This window comes from Denticeps clupeoides, chromosome 6, assembly GCF_900700375.1.
Source record: "Denticeps clupeoides chromosome 6, fDenClu1.1, whole genome shotgun sequence".
Taxonomy (NCBI): Eukaryota; Metazoa; Chordata; class Actinopteri; order Clupeiformes; family Denticipitidae; genus Denticeps; species Denticeps clupeoides.
In genome coordinates, this window is record NC_041712.1 from 7,672,381 (window position 1) to 7,699,695 (window position 27,315).

Consider the following 27,315-nt stretch of genomic DNA (forward strand, 5'->3'; position numbering starts at 1 on the left):
AAGGCGGGGCCGGGACGGGCCGGCGCATGCGCGGTGCCATGCCTGCTATTTACTACACACTGGGCACACTGGAGCGGGCTAGTGCCTGTTAGCGTCGAAGCTACTTAAACTGTAGGTCCCATAACACCCGAGCGCTGAAGGTAGATGTTCTTTTAATGTCCAAACACCCTGGCACGCCCGTGAGACCCAAATACTTGCAGTACCGCTCTGCGTTTCGCCTCTAGCTGACTAGCTTTAGCGGCGTGTGCTGTTCAGCTAGTTAACTCGGAGGCTACAATTGTAGTTGAGCTAAACTCGCACGCGTCGTACCTGTGGTCCCTCTCCTTCGTGAAAGTGTACTGACGTTCGTGTTTTCAAGCAGTCAAATGTAAACTTCAGGGTGTACGTAAACGTTCAACCATTCGTAAACAGAATGCATGTCTGTGTCCGCAGCTAGCTAGCTCGAAAACACAGCTAACGAGAGGCTGGCGCATCTTTGGTACCTTTCGTGCAGAAATGACTCTTCTTTTACCGTGCTTTGTTCTTTAGTTTGCTGTGTAAGCGGTGTTCAGAGACTGCTGCCGAACTGACGGGGATTTCAGACTCCTTTCTCAGCCTACAAAAATGCCAGCCGCACTTGCAGATACCAGTCAGATTATATGCGAGGTCTGGGCCAGCAATGTGGAGGATGAGATGAGGAAGATTCGACAGATCATTCAAAATTACAACTACATCGCTATGGTAAATTGATGTGTATACTGTATGCACAGTGCATGTGATAGGTTGCCTCAAACCTACACCTGAAGTGTCTTGTCTCTGCTCTTCACAGGACACGGAGTTTCCTGGAGTAGTAGTTCGTCCCATCGGAGAGTTTCGTAGCACCGTGGACTATCAGTATCAGCTGCTCAGATGCAACGTGGACCTGCTCAAAATTATCCAGCTCGGTCTTACTTTTATGAATGAAGAGGGGAATTATCCCCCTGGAACGACGACGTGGCAGTTCAACTTCAAATTCAACTTAACGTATGAATTTTATCTACTTGTATTACATGCTGCTTTATGTGCACAGATTGGGTGAATGGCTGTGGTGTAAAATGGACGTTTTATAGCCATCCACCGGTCACTTACATACTCTAGGTGTAGAGGTGGACTGTTCAGTATGTCTCATCCTAGTATAATTAGTAGGTTTTAAATGTCTTGTGAAGGTTCTTTATTGGTTATGACACGTTAACATTTTCATTCTTAAGATAAAAGCTGCTACAGAGCATTTGTCTGGAATGGCTTGGTCATTAATGCTGTCTTACTGTCATCCCTTGATTTATGCAGAGAGGACATGTACTCCCAGGACTCAATAGATCTGCTCCAGAACTCTGGACTTCAGTTTAAGAAGCACGAGGAAGAAGGAATTGATACGCTATACTTTGCAGAGCTCTTAATGACGTCCGGCTTGGTGCTATGTGAAAATGTCAAGTGGCTGTCCTTTCACAGGTGACCAGTAGAATATGTGCACTTGAGAGACCAGTGATATTTCAGACAGAGCAGCAAAGCTGCCAATGTGCTAATAATGCAGTATGAATACATGTGTGCTACATGGTTTAACAAAAGGATCCACATGGTCAGCTAAAAGGGGGGCAGTGGTGGCCTAGCGGTTAAGGAAGCAGACCCGTAATCAGAAGGTTGCCGGTTCGACTCCTGATCTGCCGTGGTGCCACCCCACCGTCCCCACATGCTGCTCACCGGGTGCCTGTCATGGCTGCCCATTGTTCACTAAGGGTGGTAGTTAAAAGCAGAGGATACATTTTGTTGTTACTGTGTGCTCTGCTGCAGTGTATCACAATGACTTCACTGTCACTTCATTGTCACTTTTCACATATACCACAAGCCATGTTTTATAGCTGCATTTGTTGGAAATGGCAATAGTTTGTGGTGGTATAAAGGGTGAAACTGAAATTGAAGTGCTGACTTGTGCATACTGTCTTGCTGTAATACCACAAAGAAACAAGTGATTTTCAGATGTGACTTGCCACTGTCTAAATTCAGAACTTTGTGAACAGTAACACAAGCTCAGTCAGATGTGGCCATGAAACATTGTGTCTTCAAACAAGTTTTAACCTTATACAGTTGCTGTTAATACGTGAAAGGGCTTCAAAAGATGTCTTGTCTAAAATGATGAAAAAACATTTTTCCCTGCTAAAATCTGTTTTTTTTTTTTGCTGCTCTCTTTTGTAGTGGCTATGACTTTGGCTACCTTGTGAAACTTCTAACAGATTCTCGACTGCCAGAGGAGGAGCACGAATTCTTCCAAATCCTTAACCTCTTCTTCCCAGCCATTTATGATGTTAAATATTTGATGAAAAGTTGCAAGAATCTGAAAGTAAGAACTGCTTTATCAAGTGTTCTCCACTGTTCCACCTTTTATTGTGTTTTTTTTCAGTCACCCTATTTGTCGGTTAATGATGAAAAATAGTTTCCTTGAGCATTAATTCGGTCAATAAACATGATTCTGATTGTATCACAAAACTGTTTGAATATTTCAGGATTCATTTCGAGGTGTTTGAGTTCCCCAGTTCAAAGGAGTCATGTGGTTTTTATGGGGTTGAGACATCTTAATGAACTGATGTGTTTGCTCTGACAGGGCGGCCTCCAGGAGGTAGCTGACCAGTTGGAGCTGAAGAGAATTGGTAGGCAGCACCAGGCAGGGTCTGATTCATTGCTCACAGGCATGGCTTTCTTCCGGATGAAAGAGGTAAGTCAGCTGAGTTATTTGATGACCTGTTTTGCTCATGCGACTTTTTTTCTTCTGTAAAGATTCCACCTCCACGTGACTTTCCGTTACGTGCCTGATTCATGTAAAAGCAGTTAGCAGTGACTCATTATAATAAATTGGTTTATTGAATTTGATTTATGTCTGTGTGCATTTTGTGTTGCAAGCACACCTTTAAACACACATAGAAAGTTCTTGTACAAAAAGCTCAATAAACTCTCCTGAGTTTGCAGTCCATTTTGCTAATTTACAGATTATATATAATTAAAGATTATAGGCAATGGTCTGTGTTTTTCAGATGCTTTTATATAGAACAGGTTGTGTAGTCGCTGAAGTGCAGAAGTACCTTCTGTAGTTGTTACTTAGGAGTATGTTGCAGTTGAGAAAAGGCAAATTGCCTACAAGTTGTTATCCATGTGGGCAACACTTGTTGTGACCTGAAAGTTTGAGGTTTGCAGATTAATAGAATGTGTTGTATGATGCATTTGAGGTTTGTTTTACTGTAAGGCCAGGAGAAGCAGTTTTGATAGCTTGTCTATCTTGTCAGCTCACCTTGAAATATAATATAAATGCCAGAACACCATTTCTCCTCCTCTGCAGCTGTTCTTTGAAGACAACATTGATGACGCAAAGTACTGCGGGCGCCTGTACGGCCTTGGATCGGGTTCTTCCCAAAGTCAGAACGGCATCTCCAACTCTTCCCAAGACGAAACTAACAAGCACTGACCCGAATGGTCCAATGGCGTCAAGCAGACGCAGCACTTGTTTTAACCCCATCCAGCAAAATTTGTTTCCCAGTTTCTCCCTACCACACCAACAAAATATGAATTGATGTTTGACCCTATTCAAAAATGGCCATATATCCCTCCAACACAATTTCTCTAGGTTTTACCATACAAAACTTTCTCAATCTCTATAATATAACTGTTGAAGCTCTTTCAAGCTCTCAACCCTACAGTGTTTTTACTTTTTTTTTTTTTTTTTAAATGTGGGACCAGATCTCTTGTTGTGTTAAAAAGAAATTGCACAAAGTTCATAGTATTTTTTATCATAAGCTTGATGCCACCAGCTGGCAAGCTTCATTTTGTAGATACAGACTCTTCTCATGCCAAGATTCATTATCTGTAACACAGTGGAAGGAATGTTGGAAACATTGGTTGTAGGGATTGTAAAATTGTTTTAATTGTGCTGGTCAAGGTATGTGTATTAAACATTGTAAAAATTTGAAAGAAGCCAAATGTTTTAGCAGGTTTTCCCTCTGAGGAGTGAAAGTTTTATTCAGGCTTGGCTTGTTGAGTGGGGATTGTTTGGTTAGGGGTATCTGGTTCTGTGGACCAGTCCTTTTAGCCAGTTTCCTTTTTTTGGCACAAAAGATTTCCAAACATTGTGTAACATCTTGTTTTAAGTGACATTTGTTTGAAACTGTTGTACATTAAAAATGTTTTCTATCAACATCTCTCACTGTAATATATAAAAGTATTCAAACACGCACACCTTTTACACTGTTTACAAAAGCTATATAAATGTTAGTTTTTAGCACTTTGTTGGGAAAAAAAAATTTATTAGACAAGGGGAAAAAAATATACACTTGATTTCATTTAATATTGGTGTTTAACACAAAACCGTACAGGAGGAAGTGCAGTCTAACATTATGACACAAATCTCTGCCATGCTCTGTGCAGGGCAGGGCCAGTTCCATATTTCTGCAGCAAGCCCAGAGCTTCGCTGCGGAGACGCGCAGGAACAGAGGCTCCAGTCTGGTCCATGTACAGAAGTACGATGCAGCACTCCATAACGTCAGGGAATGGGTATTTCTGGAATGAAAGTGTAGTTATTAAATACAATTTCACTGATGAGCTGTTGCATACACACGTGCATACACACTTACTTTGACAGACTCTGGTACGCTGGCAAGCTTTTTGTGGTGTTCAGATACCAAAGCTATCAGGGAAGGTAGACTTTCAGATACATCAGCACTGGGGGAGAAATACACAACCGTGAGTAGTTCCGTTAAAGAAAACTACTTCAAACGACGTGAAATACTGAATTTTGAGTGAGCTGTGCCGCACCTTTGCTCAGTCGATCCTTGAGACCCTGGAGGTTCCTGACAGGGCTTTGGAGTGTCCGGCTGGGCTTCTTCCGTGCCTGGATCTGTGTCTTGGACATGGCTGTGCTGCTGTACCAGGCTGGCCAGCTTCTGCTGAATGGCGGCAATAGTCCTCTGTGTAGCCTGAAAGGTGGCGTGGGGCTCCGATAGTAGAAACTGGCTGAAGTTCAAAGAGGCACCAGGCGTCACGCTATCCTCGCGCCCACAGGCGTCAGACATCACTTCTTTCTCTGCCAATCCATTAACATCAGCTCCAGGCGCTTGGCTGGACGATCCGTTTTGGCACTGGGTGGTTTGGAGACCATTGATTATATTGCTGCCATTCACTGCTGATGCCATTTTGCCGTTTTGGCTCCACCAGGTTTGATACATTTGGTGGTAGCATATGAACGCCTGGATGCTTTGTGCAACTACAGAGTTCTTTTCTTCAGTGGATTCCAGCAGCTGCTTGTACTGGGCTACTGATTTCTCTCCTGTAAGATGCATAAAATATAAACAAAGCATTTCTTACAATTTCATCACTGTTTTTGTCCCTCTGCCAGTAGTCATCATGCACAGAAGCCCTGTGCATCAATCAATCCATTCAATGGCATGCTTACTAACTATGCTGGATTCCTGAAACTAAATGAGACCCACTAAACTGATCTTTTTAAATTTCTCTGGCTCAGGCCACATAGGAAAAAAAAGTAAACTGAAAATGTAAAAACTGAAAATTTCTTGGCTTTCAGTAACTTTTGTAACCAACAGCATTTTCTTAATATACAACAACACACATGCCAGAAATGCAAATCTATAACAGATGTGTTTACAACCTTGAGGGAAGAGCAGCAGACAAATCTCAGACATGAGTGTGAAGTTCCCGGCGTCAGAGCCACGAGACAATGCATACAGGAGGTTCTCCAGAATTGAGTCCCAGTCACCGAACAGCAAGCTCAGTGTAGCCAGGGTCACATCCAAAGCCACATGGGACAGGAGCTGTCAAACAAACGAAAGACATGAATCAGTGTAACTGTATGCAATTTTGAGGCATCTGCTCAAATCCAACAGAACTGATCTAACTGAATTCTTGATATGATGTAAACTTCAAAACGATCACAAACTCATGTCACACTTTAATTGCATTGTTGCGTCATAGAAGCATGTTTAGCAGTTGCCACTCTTATCTGCACTTCTAGGTTAGTGGCTCTCGAACCCAGATACAATACACACAGGGACAACCCTTTCTGGTTGTCCCTGGTGTACAGAACATCAGTGTGGAAAAACACAATTTGTTTGATTTCTGTACCTGTTTGAGGGGAACATTTGGAGTGACTTTGGGGTTTTCTGTAGTTTTCAGCTGCGCGCGAAGGTCTTCTACTTTGATCCTATCTCTAGCTGTGACCCCAAACACCCTCTCCCACACACCAGTCACCACTTGTAGGAAGTTGCTGTCACAGGAGGTCGACCAGGCATGTGTAGATGTACAAGTCCAACTGACAAGACCAGACTGGGACAGGTTCACAGTCAGGAGCTCATACACACTGAACAGCAATTGATGGCCCTGTAAGCAATGACAAGGTGTATGAGGTAAGAAAAAAATTGGGTAAATGACACAATAGATGAAACACCATCTAGTCCAGGAAAGCACTAATGTATGATGTGTTCCGTTTGAAAAGAGAAGTTTGAATCCTTGAATTTTAGGGGCAGTGGTGGCCTAGCGGTTAAGGAAGCGGCCCCGTAATCAATCTTGCCGGTTCGAATCCCGATTCGCCAAGGCGCCACTGAGGTGCCACTGAGCAAAGCACCGTCCCCACACACTGCTCCCCGGGCACCTGTCATGGCTGCCCACTGCTCACTCAGGGTGATGGGTTAAATGCAGAGGACAAATTTCACTGTGAATCGTGTGCTGTGCTGCTGTGTATCACATGTGACAATCACTTCACTTTATTATTATTATTATTATATTTTGGAAAGTAAGGAGAAACTTGTACAAGCTGTAGTAAAAAGCTGATTATTAACACATTTGGTTTCTGACTATGGGCATGATACAGTATTTCTATGTATCGAATTCCTTAAAGGTGTGTTTGTCAGTTTAATTAAGTACAACAGTAATTATAGCAGATATAAAATATCTGCCCCATGACCCAATAACACTTTCTTAAGAATTCCAGGTGCACTCCAGACATTATGCTTGTCTTTCTTACAGAGAGAAATTGGAATAATTCCGCATAATCAGTACGTACATTGTAAAATATCAACATCTAACAAGATACTGAAAAGCCTTTGTAGCTGAGAGACATGGGTTAAGCTATTAATTTCGACCTGAATAGTGCTGCAGTTGATCAATACTAATTTTAGTAATAGAAATGTTACCCTACTGAACCTAGACCAATCGTGATATAAAGACTCTTGTGAAATTTGCTGTACCTACCAATAAGCTCTCCTGTGTTCTCAGCACCTCCTGTGCTGCCACCCAGTCTTGCAATGCCACCAAGTCCTTTGCACATCTCAGGGACAGCGAGTGTGATAAGTCTCTCTCACCAGAGATTTGGGCCAAACTGGCAGCAATTCTTAAAGAATCAGTGTCCCCTTTCTTGGCAATGACTTTAGCTGCATCAAAACTGCAGTCTGCACCTAGATAACTGGGAAAGTGAAATGCTATGAAGTTCAGAAGTCTGGGATAGAATACAGGGAAATACGTTTAGCAAACTGAGGTCTGTACCACTTAGCTGCCGTGGCGTAATGTCCATCTTTCTCCAGCACTGCTGCCCAGGTCATGAACAGATCCTTCAGCACTGGGTCTTCATGCTGCAACCTTGCTTTGGACAAGGCTATGGCCTCTCTGAAAGATCATAATCAGTACATACGCTGTTATGATGGAATGTCTCAATTAAAAAGAGACATTTTTTTCCTCCCAAGAGCTCCAACAGAGACCGCTCAACTGTTACATTTTAAAAAGTGCCCAAATCATGAGGGCTTTGGGGCAAATTGCCTCTCCATAAATGGAAAGCTTCTGGCACAAACAGTGAAATTATCCATAAAACAGTAAAAGGGCAGTGGTCACAGACAGTGATGCACAACCTGAAGAGCTGGTGGGACTTGAGCAGGTCAATGGCCTGGTAGACCTTGTGGATGGACAGGAGGTGCGAGGCAGCTTTGAGGTACTGCTCCTGAAGGCACAGCTGCTTCACGTAGGCCTCTACCGCCTGGGCCCACACCTGGTACCCAGCTGAGGTCAGACAGAAAAGAGGTCCTGATATAAACTACAGGAATCAGAATATCACACATGAAAAAAATACTGGACCATGTCGCATTAACATGCTAGAGAAGAAAAATTTACCAACTTTTACAACTGACAGTTAAGAGCTTCCTGACTGCAAGTTTGCTTAGAGGAATGCAAGGGGATGGAGAAGTAAAAAAAATTCTTGGTCTGATTCGTACCCATTGGTGCCACTGAGATCAGGTGATCGGTCAGCTCCCCCTTCTCTGTGGCAATCTTTAGGGCTCCTGCAATGTCACCCTTCCACAGTCGCAAGTAGACCACAGAGTCATAGTGGCCAGCATCAATATGGCCATCCTCTACACAAAAAGAGAAAATGTGAAAATCATACAAAAATATGAAAATCGGAAAAGCGTGTACAGTAGGGCTGCACGATTTGGGGATAAAGACATGTTGCGATTATTGAGATCAATATTGCGATATGCGATTGCGATATGATAAAGGACACTTGCTTGTATATCAATGAAAAGTTGCATACTAATAGTGAAATGTTTAATTTCAAAGTGAAACATACAAACTACTTATAACAACCTGAAATGACCAGTGCTTTCAAAATACAATATTCTACAAATTTAAATAAATCACAAACTGTCGAACGACAAACCCTGGTAAGGCTAAACAACTGTTTTGATTATATTTGGCCATTATAAAATCCCGTATTATAGTTCTTAGGTTTAACCAAAACGTTGTTTGGAGGCTGACTTGAACACAGGGATGCATAGCTTTGCTAGCTTAGCTAAGGTTAAGATTTGTAAACTGAGGTGAATTTCTTTAGGAAACCTTCAAAGTTTAAGAAAAGTTAACGAAACAGCTAAGAACAGTCTAAATAGTTAATGCCTATGTTTAGCCAAAACGTTGTTTGGAGTCTGACTTGAACACAGGAATGCATAGCTTCGTTAGCTTAGCTAAGATTAAGATTTATAAAACGGGATTTTATAATGGCCAAATATATTCAAAACAATTGTCCAGCCTTGCCTATGAAATGTAATCCCCCGGGATCTGGTTTGGAGCGTACAGCGGTTTGTACAGCCCCAAGCAGCACAAGAGCGAGGCATTTTTATGCACTCCTCTCCATAGACATGTAGCATATCAGCAGAGCGTATTGCAATATGGCGCATGACGTTGACGTACGATGCAGCGCGTCATGCGGCGTCTAACCATATTTCTCCGAATCGAAAGTCATGTGACCAAACAAGTGACATCCGACTGAAGTGAGACTTCAGTCAGCTCGCAAAGTTTGAGAGAATGAGAGAATGGATCGGATATGTTGCCGATCCAATCCATGTACTAATCATTTAAATCGCATCTTTTTGCATTCATGTAATCGCACAGACTGACATCGCGATTACGATTGTGATTAGATTAATCGTGCAGCACTAGTGTACAGCGTGAAAAAGTAAATCCCAAGAGAATAAATAGGTTTTAATATACACAGTAAACCCAAAACACACAGCACCAGACTTTAATTGAAGTATGTCCAAGTATGGATCATGAGAAATTGTTCCAATGTCTGGTTAGAGTAATACTGTCTGTGTTTCACTAATTCCGTCTTACCCTCCTCCTGCAGCATGCGGTAGAGAGCCTGTCTGTCGGTGAACAGTCCCAGCTGGATGTGCTCTCCTGTCCCCGGCACACAGTCGGCGAACGTACCTAAAGACACAAGAGCAAAAGAATATGTGGCTTGCGTGTTTGTCTGGGCCAGTCTTTGTCTCTCATAGCTCTGATATGTAATGGGGGACACTGGTGGCCTAGCGGGTAAGGAAGCGGCCCCGTAATCAGAAGATTGCCGGTTTGAATCCCGATCCGTTAAATGTGAACGTTAAATGTGTCATGAAGCTGAGATGTGTTTCCTTTATCTGCTCTCTGACGTACCACTGTTGTGTTTGACCGACGCCAGCATAACACAGTCCTGCTGCAGCTCCTCTCTGGGCCGGTGGTCCATGGAAGTGCTGAGAGGCAGTATGGAGCGTGGCTTCCTCTTCTTCATACTTGAGTCTTAGCAGAAGTAGCACACACACGCACACACAAATAGATACATTACACACTTGGGTGAAAGAGACTTGTTAGGATATGGTTCAAAATGTCTTTTAGTGATTCAAAGACTTGCCCAGTTGAGGGCACTCATTAAGCACACAGTCACTTACTGGGAGCCACTGAAGCTTGTCTACTGACTCCCTCACCCAAGGGCAGGGTGACCGCCCAACACACAGACACACACCATTCACTCACATCTAAAGACAGTTCAGTGTCACCAATCTATATCTGTCTTTGGACGGCGGGAGGGAACCGGAGAACCTGGAGGCCAAGTTGGTTAGCACCACATCACAGTGTGGTCCTCTCTTCAGCAAATTCAAATTGAGGTCTGGGCCAAATTAACCAGTCCCAGCAAATACAAGCTGCTGTTACGACAGAAAAGTATTTCACTGGTGCAGAAACACATTTCACAGCTCTCTGTGGCTCTATGATTTGGGCAATAGATCACTGCACCAGAACAGGTCCACTGTCTCTGCATGACCAGAGGATATCCAGGATATCAAGAGAAGAGGCTCGTCTCACCTGAATAATAGTCCATCTGTTTCAGCCTAGTCGCTTTATTTTACTTTACTGCACAGTCTCATTGCAGATTCAGGGCACATTTTACTACAGTCTGCACTTGTAAAACCACAAATATCAAAGAATCTTCCACCTGTAAATGAAAGTGAACAGAGCACAATTTTCTTTTTGTTCAGGTTATTCAGTTTACACCAACCTGGTCTTTCTTTCTTCTTCTCCTCTTTTTTTACAAAGGCAAAGCTTTTGCCCCCATTTTGCAGCTTGTCGCGAACAGTGCTGTAGGTCAAGCTACTGGAGCCTCTGCGCCATTCAGGAACATCTGAAACCATAATGTCATGTAGCAAAAAAAAAATATATATATATATATATATATATAAAAAAAAAAAAAGGAAACTTCTAACATTTTTTCATTTGACCACATACAGTCATAAGAAAAAGTTGGGAACCCCTCTAAAATGATTTTTTTTCTTTTGCCTCTTCAAACCCAAATCAGTTTCAGGTGACTGTGCAACCATCAGACCATCAAGATATTGTCATTTCATCAATGTGAGGTCATGGTCACCTCGACCTTTGAGCACCAAACAACCCTAAATTTTGTTCTGCTTTAAGTCCCAGTGTACATTTTAGAATAAATTTTCTCTACATGAAAAATTTTAGAAGAATTTTTCATCATGTTTGCTGGAGTGGCATGGAGGGAGGAAGGGAGAAGAACAATACCTGTTACTGCAGGAAGGACAATGCTGGAGATGCTCTTCTTTTCCTCCTCCTCCTCATTGTCTGACTGTGCCTCCTCTGGACCTCCACTGGCCTCACTTCCCTTTTCATCGTCTCCAAACAGCGAATCAGTCTCCTCCACCCTCATCCCTCCTTTCCCTGTGGCCTTCTTTTTCTTCTTTGTTTTTGCTTTTAACTGCTGAGCTCTTTTTCCTGGAACAATGGAGTCATTTTTGGAGACATCAGTTAGGAATTAAAAAACATTTAGCATATATTATTTTAAATATCATCCAGTATTTAATACCATCCTAGTGATATTGGAATTATTACAACATAAGATCTGAATTCATGAAAAAATATTACACGGAAAATTATTTTAAAGCATGTTTTCAAAAGTATGTTTCCAAAGATGAGCCCTGGCTGACCTTTGGGGGGTTTGGTATGCTCCTGTCTGGACAAAGCCCACTCCTGCACGGTGAAGTCATCCCCACCTGTCCACACTAAATCTGGGTCCACTGGGGACCACTGCACACAAAGTAAGCGCCCCTTATGTCCCCTGTAGTTACGTACCGGCTCCTCCTTCATGATATCCCAGACCTGGGAAAAAAAAAAAAAAAAGAATCACGTGGACCTCAAAAGGTCTGATAGAGTTCAGAATGGCAGAAATGAAGGTTACTCGTCATCGGGGAGTGACAACAATTTATAATGAAACTGGGCAGTAGTATAAAAGAGAAGCTGTTGAAGAGCATCTTCTCCAACACATCAAAAGCCTTTGCAATGCTTTTTTCAGAAATATTTTCTAAATAAATGTATATAGTATTAAAGCCGCCATCTGGTCTTTTGCAGGGTTCTCGGGAAGTCTACACCATGTTCTCCTCTGCTAGCAGTGCACAGCTACTTGCCTGGGCTGTTCCATCATAGCAGACGGTGACCAAGCGGCCATCATGGTGTGGACTCCAGGCCAGGCCTGTAATTTTGGCTGTGTGACCAGCCAGACTTCGAAATGGCTCTGTTATGAAGATGGGATTCTCAGATGGGTTTTCTGAAGCATTAAAAAAAAAAAAAAAAAAAAATGCTGAGTTTGGATATTTCCTTTTACCAAAAAAAATTGTTTGTTAAAGCCCCTCAAACCCCTAAATCCCAGAACAGAGAAGCGCCTTTACCAAGGACACTTCGGAGATCATGGACATAGACCAGGGCATTGCTGGAGCCAGAGGCCAGGAGGCCATGGACCTCTGGTGAGCTGCCATGTTGGTGGTGCCACTGCAACGTGTTGATGGTCTTGTGGTGCTGCTGGATTGTGCACAGCAACTTCAGACTAGGGGCCTGGAACACCTCAATGGAACTAAAGAAACAGGGAAATTAATTCAAATGGGGTTTTCAGCACACAGCATTACATCTTTTTTAATGAGATGGTCCTGATGCCTGATGATTATACACATAGTATAGATTTTACTAACTTAAAGGCAAAAAAAATTGAAATTTTATTACACCTACACTGCCATTCAACAGTTTGGACAAACACACCCTGTGGTGGTTATGGAGACTAAGATGGAGCCATTTTGAAGAATCCAATGCAAGAGAGAGTGTGACAGGAGAAAGTGTGTTTGATGAATCTGTATGAACCTCTTTTTACCTTTATCTGACCACTATTATAATCAAAAGTCGCTTCATGAGATGCTCATTAACATGAATAAATAAATGTTAATAAGCATAAACCTCCAGGACTGTTGGAAACCATCCCCGTTGTCTAACTTAAGGTGGTGGAGAGAGGACAAGAGTATGAAATGCTGCAAACAGAACAAAAGCTCCCTGCTATGTAGACCAAACGTTCAACCCATTGCTTTTTTACACAAATCCACAACATATCAATCGATTGCAGTTTCATAACGACCTAAAATGTAGTCTTTTGTAACAGTAACAGTACAACAGAGACCAGGCTGAAATAATTTGACTAATTACATTTCCTCTGATAATAGACGTTGAGGTGAAGTAGTCTTTGCAGCATTAATTCAGTTGTCTGTGGATTATACTGGTCAGCCTCAAGATTAGACCAGCCTAATGTTGTGTTGGTCTTTATTGCACCCAAAACAGCCTTTAAGACCTGGACTTAGATCTTAATGGGTCAAAAATCTCTGATGGTGTTCTGTGGTATCTGCTTTCAAGGTCTAAGCCTGAGATCTCTTAGGTCCAGCAAAATGTGAGCAGGGGACTTCATTAATTGAACTTGTCTTCCAGCACTTCCCAGAGAAGCTAAATTAGACTGAGATCTGGAGACCATTAACTGTTTTATATGTTCAATTATATTTTTGGACAGTGCCAGGGGGCATTCTCTAAAATAGGGCACTGCCATAAGGGAATAACATTTCCATTAAGAGTGTCCTTAGATAGCAGCCATTTTTAAGGTTTTAAAATGCAGAACATTGTCCAAAGCAACTTTGTGAACAAGGCAGTATTTAGTCTGGTGTCAGGTTGTCCACAATTTGTATGCATTAGCAACAGAAGTAAATTCACAACAAAAGGATTCACCCATCTTCATTCCCTACAGCCACAACTGTTCCATCTGGTTTCCAGCGGAGGTCAGTATGAGGTGAAAGCTTGTGCTGCAATAGAAAAAAGGGAAAAGCATATATTCCTTAAAATGATGCAGCCTAAACGCCTGTGCGTGGGGGAACATTAGCTGACAGTCTAAACTATGTGTTTCCCGTTGAGGTTCCTTGCCTCACCTTGACATTGTTGGTGTCACGGATGACCTTGTCAATATCAGTGGCTTCTGCTGTCAGCTTGTAGGGGTCATGTTGAAGAATGACCCCTTCTCCAGCACAGCTGTAAAGGCTGAACAAGGGCTTCTCAGCTCCTTAAACACACACACACACACACACACACACACACACAGTTAAAAACACAAACTTACTTAAAATGCTTACTTAACACACAAGTGAATTATTTCACAAACACACACCTTCTGAAAAGAAGGGAGTAACAAACATTCCATGTTACTTTCAGTAATTAGTGACTGGGGTCACTGGATGAGAGCGTTTGCTAAATTATCAAAGGCAAATGCTCAAATGAATAACTCAACGATTCTATTGATCTATTTGTCATTTTAAATGCTGCACTAATTTCCCATGATGCACTAAATTTATGGGGATTTCCCATTATAAACTTTATTCATAAAATGACGTTATGGGTGGGTAATTAGTTCCTCCTCTCCCAAGATACAGATAACCAATAAGCAGTCCTTCCCTGATTGTATTTCTGTAAATACGCTTAATGCACAACAATTATTATTGCACAGGCCTGAACGATGGTGCTGGTGAGGTCGCGACCGCTCCGACTCAACAACCCTTCACCGGCAAATCCACCACCACAGAGAAAATGAGGAGGAGCTTCTTCCCTATTCGAGCTCTCAACAATAACAACACTTCATAGAACTCCAATACACTCTAGCACTTTTACGTTCAATCACTTCTGGACTCAATCCCCCCAGAAATCCTTGCACAAGCTTTCAACTCTTTTTACCTTGCACAATTTTTTTTAAACTTCATCACTTCATACTTTGTCTTCACCCATTTGCAACCTTCACCCTACCTGTTACACATATTTTATGTTTTCGGTTGAAGACATACAAGTGTAATATTTGGTTATGTTTGCATATTGGTATTGGTATTGCAATATTTGCATATTGGTTCATTATATACTTGCAATATTTGCAATTATAGCAGTCGCTAAAGCATTTCACTGCATATCATACAGTGTATGACTATGTATGTGACAAATAAAATTGGAATTTGAATTTGAGAAGTTTTCTAACACTTTAAACATCTCCACACCATTAGACGTGTTACATTCCAGAGATGTCACTTATCCTGGATCAGGTCCTGTCTGGCTAGATGCAATATCACGACGACAATCATATATGTCTATAAACAACTGCAACTGTGGGAGCGATCAGCATGTGCCAATAAGAACACTGTCTCCTTGGAGAGAAGGTCATCACCCCCCCTCCCCGGTTCCAGTGAGTTCACTGAGACAGAATCAATTTGAAAAATTCATCAGATACTTACCGAATGACAGCGGTGGGACGGGGGTGCCCCAGGCTACAGTGTACACTGTTCTTCTGTGGTAGCTGCTGGAGATCTGTGGGGGCCTGAAAAAGACACAAAGAGATGGAGTAACTTACTAAAGCGTTGTAATGAACAAAAGTTTCCAAAAAGTTGCTCATTGCTCAGGAAGTGGTGGACCCTCAACTAAGCAAAGATAAAGTCACAGGGCATCATTTTTTAAAAAGGCGAAAAAAAGTGGTTCAGGAATGCCTGATTCTCAAGTCTGCCAGTTGGAATTCTTTAATGAAAGTACTGATAATGTAGCTGCATGTTTGGTTTGGTGGACAAGGTCATGAGATGATTAAGGCAGAGGTCACATTTGTGACATCTGCTAATGACACCATGTGGTCAGAAACCAAAGTTAATCAGAGAAGGGGGATGATACAGTGTTTTTTTTTTTTATTTGTACTTTAGGAGGAATTTCCTCTGCAAAAACTGATACTAAGAACCACATTCTTAGTTAAAATTGTTCCGTTTTGAAAGTTGTGTCATGTTTAACATGTTTTTGGGCTAGCAACAGTGCTTAGATTCACGTAGTTGTGCTTAGTTAACTACAATGCATGCCATTCTAGTTTATTAGCATACAGTTTACAGTTCATAGATATAATAAAAAAGCCTCTCTTACTTGCTCGAGAAAGTGTCATAAATGCCAACTTTGCCATCATCGGTTCCAAAAGCTAAAGAACCCTCTTTGGACGGATGCCATGCCAACTGTAAAGTGAAGGGATCCATTAGGTGCTTTGAGGACTACATGGAATTACAGTGTGCTGGATAGGGATGAGTCTGAGCAACTCACCGCCGTGACTTTGGACTTGATGCCCTGCCAGAAGATTTTGGTGTCGTACTTGTTCTGGATGGAGAGCGTATTCCAAACACGGATCATGTTGTCGCCAACACCCAGTGCTAGTGTGCCGGTGCCCACAGGTGAGAAACTAAGGGCGTAGACAAACCCACCAAGGGTGGGCAGGGTCCAGAGGCTGTCGAGTGAGGACAGGTCCCAGCATTTAATCTGAAGTAAAGAGAGAAAAAAGCAAAGTGTTTTATGATATGAATTATGATAGCTGATATGGAGGATTTAATTTGACTGCGAAATTGAGGACATGAATTACTGATGAATCAGACCTACATTTTGCTGCTTCATTTTTAGATTTCATAGATGTTCCTTCAGTTAAACAACTACCAAATATGTTGAAAAACGTAGTATTTAAACTACAGCCATAGATCAATAAGGGAATTCAGATTCGTTCACCTCCCGGTCCATGGAAGTACTGATAAGGAGCTCCTGTCCATCCAGACACAATGAGCTCAAGTTGAAGACAATTCTGCTGTGGTTCTGGCCATCAGCTGACCCTAGCAAGCTCCACTTCTGTTTGCCTGATTTGGTGAGGTCCCATAGGACCAGCTCTCCCCTACATCAGGACAAAAAAAAAAAAAAAAAAGTGTCAAACAGCTATAACCCCGATACTGATTATTAAAGAGAACATGACACCATTTTCTGTCCTAAAGATATACCCAAAGCAGCTGGACACCACATGGGAAGGTCTTCCTTTAGGCCAGTGCACCGTTAGCCAGATCCTCTCTTTTATCCCAGGATCCACGGCAGCTCCTCTACGTTTCAGGAAGGGCAACTTCAGGGTCATGACTCCTGTCATGAGAAAAAAAGAGGCATAAGAAGCAGATTCAAAACCTCTGTAAGATGCCAGCAGTTTTAAAGGCAGCTTCCAACTTCAGTAAGATGCTCTCACCTTTGCTCCTGGCTGTGCTCCATATTCTGATTGTCTGGTCTTTGCTGCCTGAGACGAGGTAGCAGCCAGCCACAGCTCCCTCTGTCACACCATTACTTGGTTCTATGAGGCAAGAATGCTCAATGGCTTCATTTTGTTATTTATCTACTTGCCTTAAAACCGGGTGACATGCTTTTTTACCAGTTTAATTTAAATATAACGTATACAATTGGTCTACTACAATTCTATTTGTTTTTTACGTCTGTCTTATTCTATTCCTGTCTTTAATATTTAATATTCCTGTCATTTATATTTAAACACAACCCGGTAACTGGAAAAGCGTTTCTTGGTGCAGGTCCCGAGACCGGGAAAATGGGGAAGCTTGTATCAGGAAGGACTTCCAGAGTAACACTGGGGTAGCGGTGGCCCCAGAAGGTAATCAGAAGGTTGCCGGTTCTTGAGCCGCCAAAGTGCCACTGAGCAAAGCACTGTCCCCACACACTGCTCCTGACAGGCTGCCCACTGCTCACCAAGGGTGATGGTTAAAAGCAGAGGACACATTTTGTTGTGTCACCGTGTGCTGTGCTGCAGTGTTTCACTAAAACATATGCGGACAACAAAACTTGTTGATCCACTGTGGCGCTCCTTAACAGGAGCAACTGAAGGGAGAAAACGATGACGCTTATTTTCAAATACAGAGTTGATAACGTTATGATGGGATTATGGGTGGCCAAGGAGCACGCTGGCTTGTGCAATGTAACAGAAGAGCTACTGCAGCTCAAACATCTAAAAAAGTTCATTCTGTTTTGTGATGGAACGATGTCAGAATACACAGAATACACACATTTGTGTGGCCGTTACTGTGACATGTGCCACCTAATTAAACGTTGTTCTTGACACTGTAATGGATTTGCTGCAGACAGTTTTGTATCAGATACAGTCGAATACCTTCTGACCATGTCTGGATGGGCTTTTCTGTTAGTACTCAATGTTAGTAGTTGGACATCATGTTATGGTCGATTGGAGAATAAACTAGGCCAGAATGAACCTTTTCGCCATTACAGGTGCCAGGGGAGCAGGGGACCTCAGTGGCACCTTGGCGGTTCGAGATTTGAATCTTCTGATTCCCCACTGGCCCATGCAATCTTACATAAAACACCTAAAGAGTGACCAGTTGACAAGAGCACCAAATCACCTGTCCCGTCCTCCGATCTGCTGAAAAGAGCCTCTTCCCCCATCTGAGGACACCAGGCAAGGGCATGGATTTCATCATCATGACCCCGGAGGCGATGGATCACGGCGCCTTTTTTGCTGATGTCAATCACTGCCACAATTCCATCTTTGTATCTGGAAGCAGGATACAGTTCAGAATATGCAGACACACTACATCTACAGCACATTTCATTATTTACTTTATCTAAGGTTGCACTTTTTTACCCTATGGCCACATAATTCTCATGGTGAGGGGAGCAGGCCAGGCAAAAGATGGCCCGCGGTTCGGGGAAGAAACTGTGGATGTCATTCCTGTTGTGCCAGTAACACATCACCACACCTTTGTCATCTCCGGAAACCACCAAGTGCTTTTCCACAGGGGACCAGTGCAGGGCTGTGATTGTGCTCTGTGTGGAGAGACCGCACCATGATTACTGCTTTATACAAGGTTCTGGACACACCTGCTCATCTGAGGCATGGAAACAGTAGCATCATTTCAGCAAACATCCCCACTTCAAATATGAAATTATCATCTATTTTGAAAATACTTCAAGGTATAATAAAGAAAAGTAATGCGACTTGCCTGGTGCGCGCTGTGCTGCGCGACTACTGCTCGCTGGTGGATGTCCCACACCTTCACGGCCCCGTCATCGGACGTGCTGGCGCAGACGTCTTCTTCACCCTCCTGCTGGCAGAATGCGAAGCCCGACACTCGCTCTTTGTGGCCGGCGAGCTCACCTGCGGGGACAGCAGCAACCGTGAGGCCAACCGGGCCGCAAAAAACGTTCGCACGACGCCTTTACTCACACCGATTTTACACACCGATGACGACGGGCTTCGCGACCGATATCTGGACCAGGTATATTCCATTTTTCGCCCCGAATCCGAGCACTCCCCTGGCGTTAATGTCGCTGCAGCGCGAGCAATACCAGTTAGGGGAGGCTGGGAGAAGTCTGTCGTGCATCCTGAGGATAACCGTGTTCCCCGAGGCAGAAGAGAGGGTCCTGTCAAGCAACTTCGCCGGACTTTCATGCACCCATGCTGCCGAATCCGGCGCTCGGCGGTGGCCGTACGCTGCCTCGAAGTGTCGTAAAAGCTACGGCGCGCGAGATGGGTCAAAACATGCCAAAACAGAACCAGAAAGGCACAAGCTCCCGACACGAACGGCACTGGAGAATTCATGGCTCTATAATCCGGTCATGATTTGATTGTCTGTATTTTTTTCCCCCAACATATTTTTGTTCTGCTTGGACTGTTGTTGCGCCTTTTACGTCCTGTCGTTAAGCAAAACGTTGTAATTCAACATGGCTGCCTTCGGTGTGACATGGGGTGGTAAGGATCTAGAATAAAATATTTCTTTTTCAGGCTGAAGACTATTTTTCTTTGCTTTTTAACGTAATGCCATGGAGGTCACTTTCATTTTTGCACTCATTTTACTCGTCCAGGTTTCGCCCTCCTCAGACGGGTTGCCGCACAGTTACAGCCAAGGTTAGTTCTGTGTCGCGTTTCGCGTCTTTAAACGCAGTCGTTCTTCTCATTAACAGCTGATCGGTTTTGTTTAATTGTAGCACGTATTGCACGTTGCCTTCTAGGTTATGCGACGTGGCCTCGTCACAAGCGTCGCGCTGCATCCACGCAACTGCGTCCCTGGATGTCTGCAAGAACTGGGAGCGACGAAATTTCCTCGTTTATCCGCCACAGAAGCCAGATGAAGCGCGCAGGCCGGCGGTGGGTCGTCTTTGCCAGTATCGTTTTCTTCTGACCCTCTAGGCCGCGTTGCACGACACTGGGAATGGATTACAGCCCAATTCATGACCAGAACCACCATCAAATTTGTAAATTAGGTGAATTAATTGCCACGGCTATTGTTACAAAGTAATACAGCCAGCCAAGGTGCCATAATTGCTCCCTGTGAAAAGACGTAATAAAATACTGTAGATTTATGTATCACCCTCCCCGCAGTTTTCTGTATAATCCTCTTTATTTCCTCCCCTCAGTTAAAGGTCCCCTATTATGAAAATTTGTCTCTGTGAGATCATTTAACATTTAATACGATTTCCCCTACCCTGTCTATGGTCTTGCAGTGCATAGAAATAGTGATTGGATTAAAGAGTGCTTAGGCCATTCGGCATCTCAGACTGGAATTTGTCCCCTCATGTTGTAATTAGGGGTGGGAATATTTAGGCACTACACAATTCAATTCGACTATGATTCAGAGGGCTACGGCACAATTATTGATGCATCTTTCTCCTCCCTCACATTAGTGCTTTCAAGCCAAAACATTTGTAATGAACCAAAAATGTATTTACTTCCTACACTGTCTTGATCATTAAAGAAAATCAGCTGTGTAATTCTTGAAACAGAAAATACATTGTACTGAAACCACAGCTTTGGTGCATAAATAATGCTTGTGGACCTCAGCTTATTTTGAATAGCATAAACTACCGACCTTATTCAAATCTAAATAATGAAGAGTCTGACAATTTCTGTACCAGCAGCTCAAATGATGCTTGTGGACTTAACTAAGAACATGAATACTGCTGCCCATGTTCGCAAATACTTTAATCCAAGACTTGTCAAATGATATCTTGCTTGCCACGGTGACCTTGTGGATGCACCACGGTCAAAGTTGAAATTTGTTGGATATTGACTGCTGCGCACTGTGACTTATTTTTGCACAGAAAGTAGACTCGAAGAAGGCTGTTGTTTGTTCTGCACCTTAGAGACTTTCTGGGCGCAGCAGCACTTCCATACTTCCAGTTCTTACAGTTTTTCGTTCCTCAACATTGCATTGCATCGCATCAATAATCGATTATTTAAATGTTTAATTCATTCAGAATCTTCCACATCGCGAAGCATCAACCGTCATGGCTTGAAAGCATACGAAGCATTGCAGTTGCTCTGTGATTGGAACGAGTACAAATGTTTATATATTCCTTCTTTAGTCACACGAGACCCTGAAGAACCATTGGGTTCTTTTAATTTTTTTCTGGAAAAATTCCGGCATGACTTCCTGTCTGCACTAGGTCATTTCGGCCAGCGCGCTTCTATAGGCCGCTCTCCTCCCTGTCCCGCCTCTATTCCTCATTAGCATTTAAAGCTACAGACATCGAAATTAAGCGTCCTGGGGAAATCTGGCTGGATCAAAGTGGCTGTAATTCTACACCAAGGCTGGAAAGAATCTAGATACAGTATTAGGGGACCAAAAATGTCATGTCGGTGGACCTTTAAGAGATTAGCCCCCCTTTCTTTTAATTCATGGTTTCAGTAGAGAGCAGTATAGGTATGTGTGGCATATTCTGGGTGAGTCCCTGTGAATAAATACCCTAGTGTGAGTGAGATGCGGATCTGATCTAATTTATTTTTCACCTGCCCTAACAGCCCACGCGTTGATACCGTAGTTGATGTGTATTGTTTGCATTTGTATGTATTGCTGTACAGTAACAGAATGCAGTATTTAGGTCTTTGCAAAATGTGTAAACCCGAAATGGCTCATTGCGCCACCTGCCCTACTGTGGATGTGCGTGTGACAGGTTCACGATGTTCAAATTAATTAATATAACTGTCATTTCTATCCTAGTAAAATTTGTATATTTGTGAAATTGAACACCTGACCATACTGTCTGTGAAGATTCTCAGTCATCCAGGTGAATTTGTATGAAAGTTGAGTCATGGCAACTGGAAAGAAAGTCCTGTTGCCGTTAATCAACTTTCAGACCTGACCATACTGACCATTTTAAAAATAATGCATTTATATATTTAATATGATTTAATACATTTAATAATAGGAAATTACATCTTACAGCTTTAGCTGATTTTGTGATTGAATTTCAAATGATAAATTTATAATTTGTTTTCTTCTGAACAGGAAGTGCATCATTCCAGACGTCAAATTAAATACAGCAAAGACAAAATGTGGTATCTGGCAAAAATGGTAAGTTTCAGACATTGATTGTAATCCCCAGATTTTGTACAATTTTACAATATTTAGTGATTCCTAAATGAAACACTCTTCAAACAGATCAGAGGAATGTCAATTGACCAGGCCCTTGCCCAGCTTGAGTTCAATGACAAGAAAGGTGCCAAAATAATCAAAGAGGTATGTTTCATGTTCTTATTTCCATCACTTGTTCACATGTTGAGAATCTGAATATGTTTTAATGTTGATGTTTTATGTGAAGGTTTTACTGGAAGCCCAAGAAATGGCCATAAGAAACCATAATGTTGAGTACAAATCAAATCTCTATGTCGGTAAGCACATTACGCCTACAAATGTGCACCTGTCATTTACAAAAGACTCTTAAGATGTGGTGACAGATTGTCTCTCTCTCCTCCTCTGTCCAGCGGAATCTTTCTCAGGCAAAGGCAAGTACTTGAAACGCGTCCGCTACCACGGCCGCGGCATGTTTGGCATCATGGACAAAGTGCACTGCCACTACTTTGTCAAGCTAGTGGAAGGTACACCACCGGCTGTTGAGAAGATGGCCGCCTTTGACCAGGCCAAGGAGTACGTCCAGCAACTGAGGAGCCGCACGATTATCCACTCGCTATAGTTCTACTAGCAGCTGTCAGTCTTGCCCCGTGCCTGTAAATAATACAATTCTTTTCAGTTGTATGAGATCCGCTCTATGCTTGGGGAGGGGATTATTCATAACTGTCAGGGTAGTCAGTGGTGAGTTGATAAAGGATCACGTTGGGATCCACCAATGTTACTGCATATTTCAGGAATAAAAAAATTGTAAAAATTAAACTGCATACTTATTTAAATTAAATTAACTAAAATTATTCTGTTCTATTTAGTCAGTTTTTAGAATTTGGTCAGAGCTCTGTTTGCAGATTTCTCTTTGGATGAGCCTGTTGTTTCCCAGCCATTGGATTGGTGTTTTCTGGTTTAGAATGATTCCTGATTCCTCTAATGGTCTCTTATGGTCTCTTAATGGTCTCTTAGTCTGAGGCGCTTGCTGTTCAATGAATAATAAATGTTCACAAGCAGAACATGAACTTTTGCTTTCATAAAATACGCATTTTCTTAAGTCAGATCTATCCCAACTGACTCCTTGACGTCGATAATTTTGCTGGAGTGTGAACTACAAAAAAAATGACTGTAATCAATTTGGATGACTACAGCAAGTTATGTTCTGTTTACGATCATGGTACCCATATTGAATAGATGAGGACTGACATTACAGCTTATGACAGTGCTGCTCAAATTGTGCAGGGGCCAGTCGTCTGGTAGAACTTATCTGGCGTGAAACCTCACAGATCCTTCAAATCCCTTCATTTGTGAGATTGTTCCACTATTGAACTCTGGTATCTGACTGTCTTCAGACCTGAACCATCTGGAGGCCAAGTCAAAACTCATTGTGTTCTTCAAACTGTTCATGCACCATTTATCAAGTGTGTCAGGCTGTGTTATCCTGCTGGAAAAAAAGTTCCTGCCATCAGGGAATAGCATTTGAAGGGGCATACTTGGTCAGCAACAATGTATTGGTAGGTAATATGTGTCAAAGTCACAAATGCAAGACCCAAGGTTTCCTGGAGAACTGGCCAATATTCCATGAGGATTCTGGAGCCATGTCTTTCCAATGAAAGCAACACACAGACATACTATCTGCATGCAATCCACATGATGTAAAATAAAACATTCTGTACTGAAGAAGATACCATTCTGTTATAACCTGGATGAACTTTATCAGCAATCTGGACTATCATAGAACCTTAGCTGGATAGGAGAACATGGGGCACTTGTCACATGCATAAGTATTAGGCTTGGGAAAGCCTAGTATTAGGCTTTGGGAAATGACCTTCTTCCTGATTCACTGTCTTTTATTCCTTGGAGCACTTTTGGTATGTCCAGACTAGGAAATCCCCACAAGAGCTGAGTTTTTGGAGATGCTATAGTTCAGCCAACATAATCTGGCCCTTGTCAAAGTTGCTCTCATCCTTATATTTGCCAATCTTTCTGCTTCCAATATGTTAATTCCAGGAGAAAACGATCACTCCCATATAAATCCCAATAAATCCCATACTCTGCCACTGTAATGATATAATCAGTGTTATTCAGTAGTCCGTAGTCTGACCGTCTATGGCTGATCATGTAAAAATGACGTCTATGCGCTTGGTTAGTTAACCAATATAATGTCCATTAAATGTAAAGATTATAGGGAGGTACCCGAAAAATGCATTTGATGCACATTGCCTTATTTATAATATGTTTTATAATGACTAATGCAACATTTATAAAATGCTGTCATATGTGCAATGTGGTGTTGGCATTTTAATGTGCATTTCTTCTTATTATGCACGTGGAGGTCATAAGGAAGAAATGGGGTTATAATGTCCTCTTCAGCTGAACACTGTGTGGTATAAGTGGTAGGCTGGGCCCAAAACCCACAGGGGAATTACCTTGTCCTTGTCAGCCGTGACATTACTATTATTACTTCAGTTATCTACCTACCTTATTTAGTCCTCAGGAGCTTCTCGTTAATTTTTCTTTCCTCTAAGCACTGACAGATAATTGAGGGGCTGATAGAGGCTGGGGGACCAATGGCTCACTAAGCAGATATATTGTAAAGTTCTCTCTTCCCTCCACCCCAATCAGCACTTACAGAGAAGTTGCATCTCATGACAGAGGTGAAAAACCCTTCAGGGTCTCAGAGGAAAAGGTCAGCCATGTCCATTATTGAGTCCATTATTCAAGACACTGTGGTGCCTGGTCCTCCCTTGTTGTCGGCGCTTGAATTTATGTAACTTTTCTGTTTCGTTAGCCAATGATTTGGAACATAACACTTTAAAGAAATCTGAGGATCTTTTAGGCATTGTTACCAGTAAGCTTCTTGTGATTCTGATCTGAACCAATCATGGAATTTTCGTTGTGATTCTGTGAGGCTGGGAAAATATTTAAAGGGTTCCCATAATTTACAACTGATTTCAAGTTAATATAATTTTTTTGGTATGCATTTTACGATGTTTGAGCAACAGATGCTGCCCACCAGCTTCTCATGAAACTAATCTGAAATTACTTTCTAATGAACTTTTTTTCTCCGATCCATCAAGGACATCTGACCGATTATGGGAATAGCTAATTTATTCACAATTTCAAGGACGTTGGGGATTATGTCTTGGTAAATATAACCCACGTGGCCACTAGAATGCAGTCTGGCATGAGGGATGTCATTAAGACCGGAGATTTGTTCTGGCTTTTAAGAGCAGACGTCATCAGGACTGCATTAAATTTCCCACTAAGACCTGAAGTGATGTGTGATAGCAATCAAGTTCATGGTCGGATGAGGTATGTTATTGCTGTTCTGGGATTGCACTTCAGTGATATTGTAGATTGGCCATATTTGATTTCACTGCATGGGCCATGTGTGGCAGATCAACTATTTTCTGACTCTCTGATGTGTAACTTATTTCAGTTACGAGGTTTTCAAGGTCAGAATTGTATGAAGTTTCACAGCCATGACAACCTTTTGAAACCCCCCATGTATTGCTTGGACTTTATATGTGATAGTCATGAATAAAGGTGAAGAAATGGTCTATTCTTTACCTTGTCTTGAGTGTAACTGAAAATATTTATTGCTGTCATTAATGTGTCATATTTGTAACATTGATTATTTTTGCTCATGCAAACAAAATTCATGAGGGCTGCGAATTTTGTACCTTGCAGTGCAACACATAATTGATACCCTATAGTGCTTCTGTGTAGCATTGCCTTTTAATATCCTGTACTGAAGTTATTATTTCCATAGGTGGACATAAATGCTTACAGCTGACTGGATGGCCGTTCTCACTTCCCCCACAGTTTTATGCTCCCTGTGTAACTGACCCCTGACGCCTGGCCATATGTCACTACATCCAGCGGCACCGGTGGCCCTTGCAGCACTGGAACGGCTTTGAGTGTACTTTCAAATCAAATGGCATCTCCTGGCCTCAATTTCAGCTCACAAGTGCCCTCAATTTCAGGTTAGAGATCTGGTCTGTCCCCTGTCTCCGTGGCTCAATCCACTGAGCTGAAAGGAGGAGACAGCTGCTCACTTTGTCGCTCATGACCAGCAGGAACAAGGAGATTGGTTTTCAGATTGTAATCTTAAAGTTCAAATTAATTGTTGCTTCATGCAATATTTTGTTGCAGCTACCTTTAGCAGATTGCCATCACAAAACAAAGTTTGAAACATTGGCATATAAAAGTATAAAACATACAATGGTCAAGTGTGAGACATGGAAGGCGGATGCCTGGTTCGATAAATCGCATACCTAAAGATTGTTGAAGACCATGTGCATCCCTTCACATCCTCTGAAGGCAGTGACCTCTCTTGGTAGGATTATGCACCCTGCCACAGAGCAAAATTTGCACAGGATTGGTTTTAGGAACACCAAGATACCTCAAGACCCCTTCGCAGACCTTGAGTCTTTGGGTCAGAGTTGTTTCAGCAGCATAACAAAAACCTACACAGTTTTAGACAGGTGGTTTTAATGTTGTGTCTGATGACAGGCGCTTTGGAGACCTGATGTAATCCATGTGTCTCACACTTCCAGCCCGTCAGTGAATTTGTTCCGTAACAACCTGCCGGCTGCTCAGATGAGCAGCTCGGTACTATAAAAGTCCTGAGGCGATGTCAGGGGCAATACTTTACAGAGCAGCTCACAGATATTTTTACACGTTGACATCAAATGTTGTTATCCACTACCTCATGTCAACTTTAGGTTTGTTGTGCTTTTTTTGGGTTAAAAATCAGAGCACATTAAATTCATGTGTGTTATTCACACATGAAATTAATATATATTGATATATATTATATGTCTTGTTATATTTGAGTGCAGTTTGTCTTACAGCTACAATAATTTAATTCTAAGAAAAGTGAATAAAATAGAAATAGAATGTAAATCTAGAAAAA

General features: G+C 42.2%; 3 protein-coding genes across 4 annotated transcripts; 2 read left to right on the forward strand and 1 right to left on the reverse strand.

Moving 5' to 3' along the window:
- The first annotated feature begins 18 nt into the window (after positions 1-18).
- cnot8 (CCR4-NOT transcription complex, subunit 8) lies at positions 19-4,195 on the forward strand. 2 transcript variants are annotated; one of them, XM_028983184.1, is made up of 7 exons: positions 19-140; positions 529-720; positions 809-1,002; positions 1,306-1,467; positions 2,209-2,353; positions 2,615-2,725; positions 3,344-4,195. In XM_028983184.1, the coding sequence occupies exons 2-7, from the start codon at positions 604-606 to the stop codon at positions 3,467-3,469; spliced, it is 855 nt and encodes a 284-aa protein (XP_028839017.1). In that variant the 5' UTR covers positions 19-140; positions 529-603; the 3' UTR covers positions 3,470-4,195. The 2 variants fall into 2 exon arrangements, with proteins under 2 accessions (XP_028839017.1, XP_028839018.1); XM_028983185.1 differs by having other exon boundaries at positions 22-111.
- On the reverse strand, positions 3,984-19,646 carry gemin5 (gem (nuclear organelle) associated protein 5). Its single transcript, XM_028983183.1, has 28 exons — positions 19,241-19,646; positions 19,002-19,156; positions 18,644-18,825; positions 18,402-18,553; positions 17,228-17,329; positions 16,995-17,127; positions 16,732-16,891; positions 16,279-16,491; positions 16,108-16,193; positions 15,444-15,526; positions 14,103-14,233; positions 13,906-13,979; positions 12,540-12,721; positions 12,279-12,418; positions 11,802-11,973; positions 11,380-11,589; positions 10,859-10,981; positions 9,982-10,104; positions 9,664-9,759; positions 8,271-8,408; positions 7,911-8,058; positions 7,552-7,671; positions 7,261-7,471; positions 6,136-6,390; positions 5,663-5,825; positions 4,813-5,323; positions 4,632-4,719; positions 3,984-4,557 (listed from the first exon to the last, which is right to left on the reverse strand). The coding sequence occupies exons 1-28, from the start codon at positions 19,380-19,382 to the stop codon at positions 4,393-4,395; spliced, it is 4,458 nt and encodes a 1,485-aa protein (XP_028839016.1). The 5' UTR covers positions 19,383-19,646; the 3' UTR covers positions 3,984-4,392.
- Positions 19,539-24,074, forward strand: mrpl22 (mitochondrial ribosomal protein L22). The gene is made up of 7 exons (XM_028983186.1): positions 19,539-19,750; positions 19,864-19,906; positions 20,011-20,146; positions 22,287-22,352; positions 22,440-22,517; positions 22,600-22,669; positions 22,763-24,074. Exons 1-7 carry the CDS (start codon positions 19,723-19,725, stop codon positions 22,969-22,971), a joined length of 630 nt encoding a protein of 209 aa, XP_028839019.1. The 5' UTR covers positions 19,539-19,722; the 3' UTR covers positions 22,972-24,074.
- Positions 24,075-27,315: the final 3,241 nt, after the last annotated feature.

What these genes read in the sequence shown, in the direction of transcription:
- mrpl22 (XM_028983186.1), top strand. Translation starts at nt 19,723, where the DNA reads ATGGCTGCCTTCGGTGTGACATGGGGTG. An exon ending in ATGAAGCGCGCAGGCCGGCG is followed by an intron (nt 20,147 to 22,286) that starts GTGGGTCGTCTT and finishes TCTTCTGAACAG; the next exon opens with GAAGTGCATCATTCCAGACG. An exon ending in CAAATCAAATCTCTATGTCG is followed by an intron (nt 22,670 to 22,762) that starts GTAAGCACATTA and finishes TCCTCTGTCCAG; the next exon opens with CGGAATCTTTCTCAGGCAAA.
- cnot8 (XM_028983184.1), top strand. Translation starts at nt 604, where the DNA reads ATGCCAGCCGCACTTGCAGATACCAGTCAGATTATATGCGAGGTCTGG. An exon ending in AAAGTTGCAAGAATCTGAAA is followed by an intron (nt 2,354 to 2,614) that starts GTAAGAACTGCT and finishes TTGCTCTGACAG; the next exon opens with GGCGGCCTCCAGGAGGTAGC. An exon ending in CTTTCTTCCGGATGAAAGAG is followed by an intron (nt 2,726 to 3,343) that starts GTAAGTCAGCTG and finishes CCTCCTCTGCAG; the next exon opens with CTGTTCTTTGAAGACAACAT.
- gemin5 (XM_028983183.1), bottom strand. Translation starts at nt 19,382, where the DNA reads ATGCACGACAGACTTCTCCCAGCCTCCCCTAACTGGTATTGCTCGCGC. An exon ending in GTACTTCCATGGACCGGGAG is followed by an intron (nt 16,492 to 16,731) that starts GTGAACGAATCT and finishes TCTTTACTTCAG; the next exon opens with ATTAAATGCTGGGACCTGTC. An exon ending in CGTCCCACCGCTGTCATTCG is followed by an intron (nt 14,234 to 15,443) that starts GTAAGTATCTGA and finishes TGTGTGTTTAAG; the next exon opens with GAGCTGAGAAGCCCTTGTTC.